The 16,121-nt window shown below is 37.3% G+C and overlaps 1 protein-coding gene across 1 annotated transcript; it reads right to left on the reverse strand.

Annotated features, from left to right (window-relative positions):
• Positions 1-961: 961 nt before the first annotated feature.
• On the reverse strand, positions 962-15,618 carry LOC123666378 (hexokinase HKDC1-like). The gene is made up of 10 exons (XM_045600473.1): positions 15,364-15,618; positions 6,150-6,303; positions 5,803-5,914; positions 5,283-5,389; positions 4,583-4,803; positions 3,646-3,851; positions 3,012-3,149; positions 2,413-2,555; positions 1,729-1,862; positions 962-1,142 (listed from the first exon to the last, which is right to left on the reverse strand). The coding sequence occupies exons 1-10, from the start codon at positions 15,616-15,618 to the stop codon at positions 1,053-1,055; spliced, it is 1,560 nt and encodes a 519-aa protein (XP_045456429.1). The 3' UTR covers positions 962-1,052.
• Between the last annotated feature and the right edge of the window lie 503 nt (positions 15,619-16,121).

Here is a 16,121-nt window from a genome sequence, read left to right on the forward strand (position 1 = left end):
TAGGTACGTGATAAATTACGACTTGATACATTAGAAGCATCGATTTCACATAACAGTTTTCAAAATAAATTACGTACTAACCAGACTCATTAGAACTGATATTAGAAATATGCTTTTAGTTTAGACGGTGGCACATCAGAATTCTCACTGTTATCTTAAACACTAAACTAGTTAATTTTCTTGTACATTTACCTAAAACTAGCGCGCGTACTCGACCCGCGAGCGACGAACAAACATCAGACTTTTCGATCAAGTTAAAAAAACCTGATCCTAGTTCTAAAATAATAATTTTACATCTACTGCATATATCCACACATTTGACAATGAGTTATATGTTTAGTAAGATAAAACTAATTACATGAATTAGTTGAAGCAAAATCATAACACGATGGAATGCGCGAGTGATATTACAAAATATAATGATACAGCTACATATATCATATTTTTATCATTGAGAGTTTTGTTTTTGTTATCTGTTTGACTACGGATACAGTTCACGTATCTTTTGAAATGATTACCATTCCACAGGACGACATATCTACTGTAAACTGTCACAATTTACACGTTATCAACAAATAGATAAAAACATCGGCCTTCGTATTCACAATGATTACGCTTAATTTTAAAAAAGTATTCAATCTATTGTAGTAAGAGTTACAACACAATTTTTTTTACAGTTCCACTACCACCTCGGAACTTAAAAAGCCGACTGATGGCGGGATAACCATCCAACTGCTGCTGGCTTTGAAATACACAGGCCGAAGACGGGCAGCAGCGTCTTCGGTGCGACAAAGCCAGCCCGTTGGTCGCCAACCCGCCTGCCCAGCGTGGTAACTATGGGCAACACAAAATGGCGCGAACTATGTCCAGCAGTGGACTGCGATAGGCCGAAATGATGATGATGATGATGATTTTTTTACATTATTTTAGGACAAAATTTCTCCATATGAAACTTGATATGTATCTTAAAATGCAAACCACAAGTTTGATTATAGCTCGTTAAAATAACAGGTCTTTTTATATGTCAATGGTGAGTGTCAGTGAGTGGTAGACTAGGGAGACCGCGCGGCGAGCCTCGCGGCGATGGCGGCGGTGAGCGCGCTGCCCTTGCCGCTGCCGTCCTCTGCGCCCTTTAGTGTGAACTGTGATAAACAAATGTAAGGTTGAGAATATTCATAAGTCCATTTTTGCACGAAAAAGACAAATTGAAATTCTCCTTCTTCTCAGCGGTTAAAAAAAACGTGTGAAACTCGAAAGAAAAACAAGTGAATGCGTACCACTCTTGAATATAGGAGACTACTTGTTTTATTCATAAACAGTTCTACTAAGGCTTCGTAACCAAACAGTACACTGCAGTTGCAATTGCCACTCGTCTATTTTGTGTTCTTTCAAACTAAAGTAATTTATATACAATGAGTATATAGCATAGTTAGTTTGGCGCGACGGTCACAGCCATGGATTGTAGTATCTGTTTCGCTGGCGGTTGCGGGTTCAATCCCCGCACATGACAAACATTTGTGTTGGCCATACAGGTTTGCCGTGGTCTGGGTGTTTGTGCATTCCTTGTGGGTCTCCCCACCGTCGATCGTTACTCAAGTAGGGAATATATCCGCCAACCCGCATCGGAGCAGCGTGGTGGACTACGCTCTGATCCTTCTCCTACATGGCGAAGAGGCCTATGCCCAATAGTGGAATATTACAGGCTGAAGCGTGATAGTTGTGCAGTACCTTGTGGTGCGGCGCCAGCAGCGCGATGTACTTGTCCATGAGCGCGCGGATGCGCGGGTGCCGCTTGAACACCGAGCCGTCCACCGCCACCGCCGTGTGCGGCCGCGACATGCGCCGCAGCAGGGTCGCGATACCTGCGCACGGGAACATGCCCATGTATACACTCGTATAGTGCAGGGTAAAGAGACATGCCTCAACGAACAGGCATACGAGCAGACATGCTTAGATTCTAGATATGTGCATATTTAGTAGTGTTGATTTGCAAAATTCTAGCAAAAGTCGAGACGATTCATTTTAAATGTTACTTTTTTTTAAATGTGGAGTTTAATTTAAATAGCATTTACATTCTCATTCTGTATGACTTTGTTGCTACTCATTTTAGATATTATATATTTTGTCTGAAATCAAACAACAGTTAATCTGTATACTCTGCGTAGATGTGCAATCTGAATATACTTAGGCTTAATCAGAAAATTACTATACTCTTACGAAAACCGTCCTAAACTAATAAAATTGGACGTTATACTCTTCTATATCCATACGTCCCTGCTCCTACTCTACACATTTGAGCCAACAAAGTATTTGTCGTCAATGTTGTAATTCTATTGGAGAATGTGATCGTGTCTCATCAGATCATGACGTGATCTGCCCGCAGTCGGTACGAAAGGCGCGGGGTGTACTCACAGACGGAGACGAGCTGCGCGGCGCGGTTGGAGATGACGCGCGCGACGTGCTGCGCCACGAGCGCGTCGCTGCGACTGACGGGCACGCCGCACGCGGCGCGCAGCGTGTCGGCCGTGCGCGCCCACGTGCCCGACACGTTGTCCCTGGAATCATAGCCGTTTGTCAGCTGTCTTCCCGCGGTCGGTTGTGTGGACATCAGATGTCGATTGTTGATTGCTCGCTAATTGTCGAATGCTTTTGCCACTGAACTGACTCAAAAAGTACTCTTGTAATGAAAACTGGTACTAATTTTCATTTAGCGATTGTTTTTAAGCGGTAGTGATATTTCTAATTTGACTACTACTTTCGATTGCAATTGAATCATAAATAATTGCTTAATAATTGCAATTTGCGTGATAGCCTAGCAGCACTGCAATCAACGTGAGTATATCATGTGCTTTTTCTGGCATTGATACTCTATATTCGATATTATTGTCAAACAGTTTTTAGTTAAGCTTGACTATTTGAACTGACCGACCCAACCCATTTATTTCTTGACTAAGAGCCTTGGCTCAGCGGTAGGGATATATACGGCAGCCCGCTCGGACTAAGAAACTCACTCCTCGAAGTGGCTGAGGTGCGCGGACTGCAGCGCGCCGCGGGCGGGCGGCGCCGGGAACAGCCCGTCGCGCGCCAGCCCGCGCAGCGCCGCGCCCAGCAGCTCGCCCAGGTACTTGCCGCCGATGTACTTCTCGAAGCTACAGACCACGTTCTTTATTGATCACATTCTATATGAACTCCGGAGCGGCCCGACTGGCAAACTACCTCCACCTTGCAGATCACTGACAGATCGATCGCAGCTGTATAATACCGCTCAGCAATGTCGTGTTCCTGTGGTAGTTACAGTGACCAGAGCGCTGGGGGGAATCGGAGGTAGGGTCTACATCGCGCATGCGATGCTTGTGGTGTTGCAAGAGTCTATAGTCTACGGTCATCGCTTACCATTACACAATTATATGCAAAAGCATGTTTGCTGACTTAGCTGTATAATAATAAAAAAACATATTCTAAGCAGCTTCAGCTGAAGGCTTTATACGCAAAAACATTCTGCTACAACAAAACTTATATTCTGCTAGAGATAGTCGAGCAAAGAATTTTCATATAGAAATGTTCTTTTGGTGAATATTAGTCACATCTCATAGGGATAAAAACCTTAGAGTTGTACTTTATTAATTTGATATAGATGGTACATACGTGAAAGACGTAGCGAGAAGTGAATTATCGTCCACTTCCTTGTCGAACTCGGTGCGCAGGAAGGCGAGGCAGCCGTTATCCCCGAAGGCGCCCCACTCGACGTCGACGCACACGTCGCCGGTGTGCTCGGCCGAGCCCTCCCAGAGCACGCGCGCGGCGCGCTCCATGTAGCAGCCGTTCGAGCCCGTGCCCAGGATCACGCCAATCTGAGGTATCACGAGAACATATGCTACCTTAGACAACGTTACCTCTAGGTTTTAATAACTCTGGAATTTAAGATTTTTACAAATCAAAATTTTTTAGATAGAAGCTAGCCAAAAAATTTATTTTAAATGAGACATACCCCAAGGTACAAATGAATACAATGATCTTTGATTCTGAATTCTTGAATCGAATCTGTACTTGAAATGTGTTACATCTGGTGGATAAGTTACGATTTGGCGTACGTCCATTAGTATCATACGCTAAAGCAAAACAATCTGTCTATTATCAACTATCCACTAAGTTTAAAAATAGCGAAACGATCTTTCTTTCCCCTCTTAAATATTTTTTACCATTGCCAAAAACTGACCCTATCACTGTGAAGAATTAACCTTCTTTGTACGATGCTAGAAAACGAGAGTAATGGAATAATTCAGGAACACACATAACTATGTTGAGATTTAAATTTGAAGCAGCCCGACTGGGTAAGAACCTCAACCACCATTACCACCAGGTGCTTTGACCATGTCTGTGGGGTCAACTAGTAAAGAAATAAAAACACATTCAAACAAAACCAATAACGACGCATGAGGTCACAGCACTAGCTTGTGGCTACACGGCATACGTTTGTATTGATGTCTGAAAAGGTCTGGGGGTCTGTGATACTACTGTGTACTACTGGGGCCGTCGAGTGTAAGGCGTGTGTTGGTTTATGAATTAGCAAGGCGGCGCTTACCTTGACGTCGGGGTCGGCCAGCGCGCCGGCCACCAGCGTGCCCGTGGTGTCGTTGAGCAGCACCTGCACGGTGACGCGCAGGCCGCGCGCGCGCAGGCAGCGCTGCAGCAGCGCCGCCACGTCCACGCCGCGCATGCCGCTGCACTTGAAGCTCTTGGTCCACGTCGTCAGCTCGCCCGACGAGATCGAGTGCTGCTTCATCGGGAACGAGAACGTGAAGCCTGTCGATGAAATAGCGGGTTAACGATCTGCCCGAGTCCTTAAAACTGCCTTGATCACCTATTTGTGACGCGATTTCGCAGCTTCCGTATTAATGTGTGTATTGATGGGTGTTTTTTAGAGGTTCACAATTATTAACAGGTGATAGTTGCTTATAGTTTAGTTTGGTTTGACATTTCATAATGGAAAGACCAGAGCATCGCTTGTAAATTTTTGATATTTTTTATCAAAATAACGGATCTATTCGTCAAAGTTATTTGTTTTATTATGATTTTAACTTGTGTAACTCTAAAAAACATCTTTTACAAGTTTTATTGCAAGCGTTTTAGTAACTTTATATATATCCTAATTATAGCAGTTACATATACTCCACATAAAGTTCAATAAATAAAAATAGACATAGAGTCAGTTATCATGTCTTAATGTTACGACGTTAGTAAAGATTTAAATTTATATTCTTAAACAATAATGACTTAGTTACCAAGTGACAGTTCGTCATTCTCCATTCCCTCGGACTGTAGAAAATCGAGGACGCAGTCAGCCAGAAAATTGAACAAATCTTCACCGGGACCGACTCGCAGGGCGTCGCTTAGCAAGAAGAATTTTTTTATTGGTTAAAAAGATTTTTTAGGTGCATTCAAATCTCAAAATTCGCCAAACTACACATGTTTAAAACTGACAATAGGCATTATAAAAGCATATTAAAAACAAGGCAATAACCTTAAATTTAATCGTTAATAAAGTAATAAAACAATATATCAATAAATCGTTCAAATATCAATTCAGGTGGCATTAAATCATATCCCTGTAACTGTGTTAAGAGTAATAAAAACGATAGGTGTATTAAGGTTATCAAAGTTATTTATGACAGAAAGGACCCCATGATACCTTGAAACCAAACTACAAAACTTAAAGCGTTACTTGGTTGATTTTCAGAAGAATAGAGAAGAAAGTCTTAAAATCTTGTAAAGTAACATTTAAAAGTATGTACTCGTAGTTACCTGATGTGATATTGTTTGACATCTTCCTTGACGAGCTGTCCGCCTCGGAGCTCAAGGAGAAGAACGCGGAAGTTGGTGCCTCCGAGATCCAGAGCCAAGAAGACGCCTTCCTCTGTACAACATAACTTTAAGTTACATACAAATACATTTCATACAAACTCGTATCTTGATATAAATACAATAAAAAATAAATAGACTGAAGTGTCTATAGCAGATAGATGTAGTTATCATCTACGTGCAATTACGTCCTATAATTGTTTTATTAAAATTCTATGAATTTACAATAGTTCTGGACAAAAATCAGAATTGAAATACTGTGTTATAAATTCTAAGGACTGTCAACACACCAGTTCCGTTGGGTAGTTCAGGTATATAGGTGTTCTCCATTTGAAGACTGGAAGGTCGCTCTCGGAGGCCGTTCTCGATCTCCCGCGTGAAGATGTCCCCCACGTGCTGCAGCGTCGCCCCGCAGAGCATCAGTCCCGACAGGCGGGAGTCGATCTGCGAAATTTAAAATATTCTTATTAAAATAATTCCTAAAAGAGCTAGTTCTCACTATGCTGGAAACAAAAATAGGGTAACTAAAATACTTTTGCATACATTTACGTCAGCCAGTCATCAGTAGGTTACAATTTTGTATTAACGAGCTCTAGTAATAAAACGATTTGACCAGATCTCTTCATCTGTTGAGCCAGTAAACGAATAAATACTACAAATAAATTGACGTAGTATATGTATATTGTTTATGAAGCGGTTATCGTAACCTATGCCCATTACCGTAACCGGTAACTTTCCTACCTAGGTTGCCTGGAAGAGATCGCTGTTCAGCGGTAAGGCCGCCCTTTGTACCACATGATACTTTGTTAAATATAATTTGCTATGTAATACTTGTTTTTGGTGTACAATAAAGTATATTATTATTATCTGACTGGATGTCGATCCACCCGCTTATTACAGAATATTATTATTATTATTATTATTATTCATACTTAAAAAGCCATAACAATAATAAAAAGTTTATAATAATAATAATAATACTAATTAACTCGTAACATAAAAATTATATAACTTGTACTTGAGATACAATGTAAAAATTAAACACAACACAAATTGCAGTTGTTTATCAAAACATTAGGTTCAAGTGGAAGCAAGTGGCGCGCGACGCACGAGCAATTGATCGCCGCGTCGTCGTGCTCAATTGTGACGAATTGCGATCTGATTGATAGACGCTTGCTAATTATGACCGCTCTGAAAATATCTCTTTCAATTTATCTCGACTTTGTTTTAGTTTTTTTTTTTTTTGGCTTGACATCATCTAATAAATCGATGAACGCCGGCTGCATGCACGAAAAAGGATGACTCATTGTAGATGTTTTGTTATGACGTTGTCACGTTAAACTATCGTCGGTAAAACAACTTTACAGACAACCAATTTTTTTACTTGAAGCAAAGATATGTATCAGAAATTATTCGATATATAAAATTTCGTTGAAGTGAACTGTTTTTAGAATGTACCGAATCAAAAAATCAATGTAATCTAAATTAATAAATGAATGCGCCACGCTCTGTGCTCTTACCCTTCTGCAACAAAAACGTTTTTCTATGTAGACATCGGTAAAGTCTAGTCTTCCATAAATAAATCGGAAGAAATATGTCCTCCTCCAAAAATTGTCATAAATATTGACAAATTATAGGCAAACAACAATATAATTTATGAGAAATATTTAAACTTGCATTATTTACGAATAAAAGGTAAAAGTAAAATAAAGATTTTATAAATATCACAAAAATTTGGTTTTGCAATGGTCTATTAGTTTTGGAACTGACAGATTATAATATTAAGACTAGTTTTCATAATAAATAGAGATGTCCAATTATTAAATAAATATAGGGCATGGTCATAACACCTAAATAAGAGTTCAACGTATTTCCTTCAAGAAAATTTCTAAAACGGGAAACCACTTGACCTACTTGTGATTGTCTGAATGAAGGTGCACGGGAGCGCGCGGGTCGCGAGGGAAGTCGGTCGAGCTTTCATTAGAAACTAAATGCCTCAATTCGAGAGCCACTCACAATAATTGTCCATCTATTAAGTATGTTTAGGAAAAATATGTCAGTTTTTTCTTTTTCTTACGAAATAAACTGAGCTGGATAGTAGCAGCCTGTAAGTATCCCGCTGTAGAGTCTCTCTAATGAGTATTTTTTACCTACTTGTAGATTTATTTTAAGCAAAACCTTTGATTGAGACTTCGCAAAAAAAGATTCGCATTAAAATATAGGCTTAACAATTTCATAATTAAAGAAAGACAGTGATTGTTTTCGTTTATCTCCCTTCTGTACGTCAATGTAACTTTAGTAAGTTTAATAAGAAAACAACGCATATGATTGATGATTGATTCATTAGTTCATTTTAATTATTCGCTTCCAAGGATATGGTGTGCTGCTAAGTAGCAGCACCAAATGTCACAGATTGATTATTGTTATTAACATCACAGTAAACAAACACAGTTTTAATATTTATCGTCTCCTATTCCCCCTTTCTTTCTCTAATTTCTGCGTAAGAATTGAAATTAATTCATCAAAGTGTATCCATATGTCCAACTATTGGACATTTAAAATATAAAAACATTGTCTTTAAATAAGTTAGACTTGTTTGTATAGTTTTTATGCTGATATAATCGAAATACGCTTAAATATGCGCAATATATTTAAAATATGCTAGTGATCGTGCGCGGACGGAGCACTTCTGTCAGAAATTGTGGAAAGGATCCAACTTCCGCCTCGGAGTCTTTCGATATATTCTCAAATTTGTGAAATCATTTTAACTGACGAATGTACTGTTGTTGTGTGCGATTGTGTTTTGTTCTATGTTTAAAGCATGTTTGGTAGGATATCAACGCAAAGAAATAACAGGATTTATTTTTTATTTTTTTCTCGTTTCAATAAGTCAACAAAAATTTATATTAAAAAATGTAGATATAATATATAAAAATCGGCATTCTTGCATAATTTATTTAAATCATAAAAAAATGGCATCTTATATAAATTAAAATGAATATTGCTAAGCGTATAACTCGAGATTGGCTCGACCAATTCGGCCAATTTTTTTTTTTGTTGTACAAAAAAATTAAATAAAAAAATTAATTTAATTTTTACTATTAACTTTTGACAGAACGAAGTCTGTCCGGGCAGCTAGTTTGAGAATAAATATAACTAATATTATATTTTATCATAATACTATCATTTCAAAAATTAGCCGGAACAAACAGACAGACAAAAATTGTAAGAAATGTTATTTTGGTATATGTACCGTGTATACATCCATATGCATTTAGTAAAAAGCAGATATTTAAATATTAGAAACCGACACTCCAATTTTATTTATTTGTATAGATATATTAGTAGGATAATATTAGATGAAGAAAACGTTACACGAGTATTAGAAGAATGTTAGACTCATAACATGCGAATTTTCAACGAAATTACACGACTCCTGATACAAACTGTATACGATATCGCAATAATTTACAATTAGAAATCTTGTTTTTTTTTATGCAACTATGTCGGCAAACAAGCGTTCGGCTCACTTGATAATGAGCCATTACCGTATCCTATAGACGCCTGCATGCTGCCTGCTGAATCTACAGGAATCGCAAGCGCATAAATACCTTGCCCACAATCCCCCCAGCTGTTGTCACATTATACACCAAAAGAACACAAAACAGCTTGAAAGCACTTATTTAGCTGTGATCTTCTGTAATGTCTGGGTACTTCCCCAGTCGGGCTGCTCTAGATTTTGAGCAGAATATTTCGTGCTGTACCCTACTTGTTTACTTTGAATTACCTCATCATCTTACTTAACAATTATAGTTCTATTGTTCGCTTGTTGTAATCGTTGTAAAGATATTGTTAATTTCGTCAAGTGCGGTAGATACACATTTAAACTTTTTATTGCTGCATATCATTTATGTATTTTCTTATCGTGTCTCTTGATATCCTTGTTCTAGGAAATTCCATGTGGTATCAAAATAATATTATACACAAAAACCAGTTTTACAAAATGTTAAAAACTTATATTTCTAAATGTATGTTTTACTGAAATTTTGCAAAGTGGTAATTAGTTTTTTTCAATTTTAATTTGAAAATCGTGTCGCTTTTTCAATATTAAAAAAGGACTTTTAATTATACGAATTAAACGCGTTTGCTTTCACCAGACTCTGATAGTGACAGACATATCATTTCAGCCTATCGCTGTCCACTGCTGGACATAGGCCTCCACAAGTTTACGCTAAAAATAGCGCGAACTCATGTGTTTTGCCCATAGTCACCACGCTGGGCAGGCGGGTTGGTGACCGCAGTACTGGCTTTGTCGCACCGAAGACGCTGCTACCCGTCTTCGGTCTATTGTATTTAAAAGCCAGCAGTTGGATGGTTATCCCGCCATCGGTCGGCTTTATAAGTTCCAAGGTGGTAGCGGAACTGTGCTATCCCTTAGTCGCCTCTTACGACACCCACGGGAAGAGAAGGGGTGGCTATATTCTTTAGTACCGTAGCCACACAGGGAACAGACAGACATAGCTAACGTTTTAATACATTGACTTTACAAAACCTTACTATCTCCCAAGGTGGTTTTTAAATGTCAAAAAGACAGGCACCCTCCCCCCGTGTACGGGAAAAAGAAACTCATAAGATATAAATATCGATTTACTCTCATTTTTATGAACTTAAAAGTGAATACTATATAACAAAAATATAAGAAAGGTCAAATAAGATATTTGAATGTTGAAAAACCACCTCATTATTTATGTAAATGTTACCAATTAACAAGTAAATTTAATATAAACCATTCAAGAATGTCTAGACGGAATGTAGCTTACAAATATTATGAACAAAAAACTTTGATTGTTAGCATTCCAGCTGACACGGCGGATATGGACGAAATTTACCACAGTTAAAGGTTATATTCTGGAATAGCAAATGCCTTTTTAGTCTGGAAAAGCACTTTTTATGTGTAATATGGAATGGATAGTCAGAAGGAGGATGGAGTGTATAATAGTAGTTTGGGGATCAGAAACTGACAAAAAAAAATTTTCTATCTTAGAAAAAGTAGTTTTCTGGGAGAGCATAACAATTTTATCCTACAGGAACCACGCACATATTTAATTTCAATATGTTTATTTGCTACACTTTTGTGTCCAAAACTCTTATACATATAACATAAGAATGATATCAATGGATTCACACATTCATAATATTTCTATGCGAACAAAGTCGACAACAGCTGTTTAAATAAATTAAAAAAGTGTCTGACACGTGTCGGTACACTTCGATCATATTTCTTCATTATTAATTCTCGAATCACATGTTAAATATATTAAATGTCCAATAACATGACCGCATGTTATCAGGGCCCGGGGGCCACTTAGGGTTAGGCACAATTGCACTGCCGATAACCTGGCCAATTAATTATAATAGCCTTTGGATGCGATTATTAAATCCGATGATCTCTTTAAGGTTAGATTTGCTAAAAGCAAAACATAATATATCAGTTACATATAATAATTGCATCAGTGTGTAAATGAGCAATATGTGTAAATACTTGTTGTGTTTTGCGCTTATCGTTCCTTACACTTTGGGAATGTCCTTATCTTTGTGATATTTAGGTTCTCCAGCTGTTGGCGTAACAGTGTAACAGAATTCCCTTCAGCCATTCAGGTGATTCATGGATCCCAATTTTTGCATTTATTTTATCAAAAGAATAATTTTGAAACTAAGTTTTATTTTTAACTAGCGACCCGCTCCGGCTTCGCACGGGTATAAAATATAATTATAGCCTATGTCATTCACTGAAAAAAATGATTAAAATCGATCCAGTAGTTTTGATTTATTCATTACTGCCCGTGGCCCGTACGCGTTAACTTAGAGTAAAAGCCGGCCGGAACCGCCGCAAACGCTACGTACCGCGATTTTTAAATCTGTAATATCTTCGAAAATATTAATTTAAATCATATACTGTAAAGAGCCATATAGATCTATATTAAATAAAAAATATATTTAAGGTATTTAATTGGATAAGGATTAATGCTGTATTGGTTAAAATCGCTTCGAAAATTAGCCATTATTTGTCGTAAAAAGTAAATGACAAAAAAATGTTATTGTGGGATATCCATAAGAGATAGGTATATACCATCGCGGAGTTTTCTGTAGACCTTTTCAATGTGTACAATACTTAGTACATTATTTTGATAAATCTCGTAGGGTTCAGCCTGCGTTTGCAATTTAAGCGGAAAATAATAATTATAATTTACGACATAACATTAGAAAACTCAAAAATAACAGTATTTCTCCACTATTTAATGGATTTTATTATACATATAAACCTTCCTCTTGAATCAATCTATCTATTAAAAAGAACCGCATCAAAATCCGTTGCGTAGTTTTAAAGATTTAAGCGTACATACATGTGCAGGGACAGAGAAAGCGACTTTGTTTTATACTATGTAGTGATTAGTTAGTATGGATGATTTTATTTGTAATTTTTGATGCAATTAAGAATGTGATTCCAGTTATTCAAGCACGAGTTATTTCAAAAAAGAAACTACAATTAGGTAGAGTTAATAAACCTTTTATTTTCCCACTCATTACTAGTTGGTGAAATTTAAAGTTTAGTGACATTGCGAGTATTATAAAATCTCTGCCAAAATTATGTTACAGGCTTGGCTCGGTTATCTAATTGAACATAGCTCGTAATTGGACTCCAATAGCTTCACACTCTTTAAAAAAATCAGATAGCCAAACCTGTACAATGTACAGTGAGTTGTATGAGTTACAACGCGTTGGCGCAATGGTCACAGCACTGGTTTGTGACTGTTGCTGACAAACATTTGTATTGGCCATACAGATGTTTGTCGTTGTCTGGGTGTCTGTGCAGTCCTTGTTGGGTCTCGCCGCCATGTCTCGGAGAGCATGTTTAACCGTCGGTCCCGGTTGTTATCATGTACGCATGATAGCGATCGTTACTCATAGAAGGGAACATTTTCCCGCTTTGGAGCAACATTGTGGATTAAGCTCTAATCCTTCTCCTAAATGGGGAAAGAGGTATATGCCCAGCAGTGGGATATTTACAGACTGAAGCGTTGTATGACTTGGATGGTGTGATACTCAATATACCCCCTATTTTCCTCTTAAGCTATCTCTCATGTCAGTAGCCGCGAATGTTCGGGTAGTGGCGACCTATTATCAGTTACCTTATCAGTTCTCTGGCTCTTTCCATTAATAAAATAATAATAAATGAATAAAAAAAAACTAGTAAGTGGTAGGTTATATAGATAAGCCCTTATCACTGCGAGCGAAAATCTATAATCTATAAATATTTAGGTAACCTGCGTTTTAATAGGTACCAAGATCTACTCCTCATTAGCTCTTTCTGCTGTTGTGCTTACTAAATTATTTTTAAATAACTATGGTATGTATGGTGCATTTATTACATTAATAATCTCTGTCTGAGTGTTTGTAAATGTGTGTGAATGTTACAGCTCGTTTACAAGCTGTTTAAATGCAAAAAAAGTTTAGAGCGCAAGAATAGCTTATCGTCATCCCATCTTTGTAGTCCTAGCTCAACTTTTCCAAACTAGATTTCCCTCCACTGATTGATAATAATGTGATATTTTCCTAACCTTCTCCGGTCAAAACTATGTTACAGTGAGACGACGACGATAATATAAAGCAACAAAGTTCCATTATATACTTTTTTTTGTTGGATATGGATGGATATGTTGGATAAGCAGACGCTAACGGAACTATGTAAAGCTAAAACTATGTGATGCTAAAAAAAAAATAGATAATAATAAAAGACATAATATCTCAGTAAAGTGTATGGAACACATGCGATAGGTGCTTCCGTTATGCACGTATCGGAACAGGAAGCGGATACAAAGATTACGAAGTGTTTTCTCTCGTGCCGATAAGGCATTTGAAACTCGCATAAGGATAAATCGTTCGATTCTTCTTGATGCGGAAACGATAAACTTAATTAGAAAAGTGTATTAAAATTAACATAAATAAACGGTAATTAATAATATGGCTAAGATAAGGATAGCAGGATATAACAAAAACTGTAGTAGCCTGACTGAGAAAAGTTGCTTGCAGAAGATCACAACTAAGTAATCTTGTGTAACTTGTGTTCCTGTGGTAAGGTAGAGCTTCTGAGGATCTACTGCTTCGATAGCGGAAGTAGGGTCGACAATGGGGATTTGCTTATGAATATCGGTAACAGCTTACCATTTAGACGAACCGTACATTAGTTTCCAACCATAGTGATGTAACAATGTGGCGTTATATGGACTATTCATATAGGGTTATATCAAACATCATTTTATATTTATATTTTAAAAAAATATTTTTGATAGATATCACAGTTCATATTTTACATTAATTGATTACGATATATATTTGCTACTTGTATATTTTCTACGTGTATACCTGTTATCACTTTTGGTTATTCCATCCTAAAATAAAGAGTAGTGGATATTATAACGCAATTTTATTGCTTTACATTTAAACTCATCAATCTCTCGTCATTGTTCAGGAGAACAATGACGAGCTAGCCCTAAGAGTGAATCTTCTCTCCGCCTCGTAAAGACTGAGATACCTGGTAGTCGTGCTCTGTCGTACTGCGACGTCAGTGCACCGACAACCAGGCCTTTCGTCCCAACAAGCGCATCCCAGCCAAGAAATCAGAGGATATGGACATTGCGCATATGTTGAACGACGTGTTTATTATGAGCAAGGGAATGAGGCGTACACAGTGCTGAGACGCACGTCAGGCTGAAGCGTTCATCGCGCTGAGGCGAACACCGCGCTGCTCCGCGACGTGGACGTGCAACCTCAACGTCGACGAGGAGCGCAACAATGCACCGGGACCAAGGTCGCCGCGCACTAATCTAGTTCTACATTAAATAATAATACCCAAGTATTATCGCCCGTAGAACGGTCTCTGGAGGGGGTGATGTGGCGTACAACACATACGAGTACATCTAATATATAAAATTCTCGTGTCGCGGTGTTTGTAGTTAAACTCCTCCAAAACGGCTTGACCGATTCTCATGAAATTTTGTGTGCATATTGGGTAGGTCTGAGAATCGAACAACATCTATTTTTCATCCCCCTAAATGTTAAGGGTAGTCCACCCCTATATTTTTTTTTATTTCATTTTTAGATAAATTATTTATTTATTATTTTATTATGATTTGACGTTGAAAAATACATACAACCCTAAATTTTCACCCTTCTACCACCAACCTATTTTTAAATAGCGTTTAGCGAGTCAGCTAGTTTATATATATAGACTTTTTATATAAAGATAATATGAAACCTCGTTTTATTTATATATTTATATAAAAATTTAGATGTCAACAATTAATATTTTCCATTTATAGAATCCGAGTTATATTTTTGTACGTGCATATAGTTTTTGTCATTTTATCCTTTAATAAAAGTTAGCAAATATTTTAAGGATATTTCATTACATTGCCACTAAAATAATAATAAAACAATACATACCTTAATAGCTCGTGCTTTGTCGTCGAGCTGAAGTGGTGGTGGTAGGAACTCTTTCTCCCAGGTGAGTGTACCGTTTGTGTCGATGGTGCCATTGGTAGTACCATTAGTATGTCCATTGGTAGTACCATTAGTATGTCCATTGGTGGTGCCATTAGTGTATCCGTTGGTGGTACCATTAGTGGTGCCATTAACGTAGATCCCGTGCCCGTTGACATGAGAGTCCATCGGGAGACTATTCTCAATTATCATCGACATCGTGACGTGGTTTATTTGTTATCTGTTAACAAAAATAAATTCATAAATTTTTTTATACATTTTATTGAAATCACATAAAACTTAAATATTTACTTTCACACTTTGATTGTCATTTATTTAAATGTATGGAAATTCGAATTTCGCATTTAATTTGTCGATTTATTTTTTGACAACGTAATATATAAGTCACAAACAGTAAGTATCTACTGAAATGTTTTACTAAATTGATTAAGTAAAATTTATATTGTGACTTTGTGTTGATATATTAGCTTTAACACATAAAATTGTGTAAAATAACATTAACCAAGCTATAAAGAATACTTCGATTTACATGTACAAAAAAAATACTTTTCCCGTATCCCGTAGCACTTTAGGATTCCGACTACACCATTTTCGCCACTCATTTAAAACAAGACGTCATAACAGGTAAGATGACACAATAATTATAATACGATATGAATTAGGCTCGAAATATTTTTAATTTATCTTATCGGCCGTATCTG

This window comes from Melitaea cinxia, chromosome 26 (assembly GCF_905220565.1).
Source record: "Melitaea cinxia chromosome 26, ilMelCinx1.1, whole genome shotgun sequence".
In the NCBI taxonomy this organism is placed as follows: domain Eukaryota; kingdom Metazoa; phylum Arthropoda; class Insecta; order Lepidoptera; family Nymphalidae; genus Melitaea; species Melitaea cinxia.

What these genes read in the sequence shown, in the direction of transcription:
- LOC123666378 (XM_045600473.1), bottom strand. Translation starts at nt 15,618, where the DNA reads ATGTCGATGATAATTGAGAATAGTCTCCCGATGGACTCTCATGTCAAC. An exon ending in ACAAAGCACGAGCTATTAAG is followed by an intron (nt 6,304 to 15,363) that starts GTATGTATTGTT and finishes TAAATTTCGCAG; the next exon opens with ATCGACTCCCGCCTGTCGGG. An exon ending in TGAACTACCCAACGGAACTG is followed by an intron (nt 5,915 to 6,149) that starts GTGTGTTGACAG and finishes TATGTTGTACAG; the next exon opens with AGGAAGGCGTCTTCTTGGCT.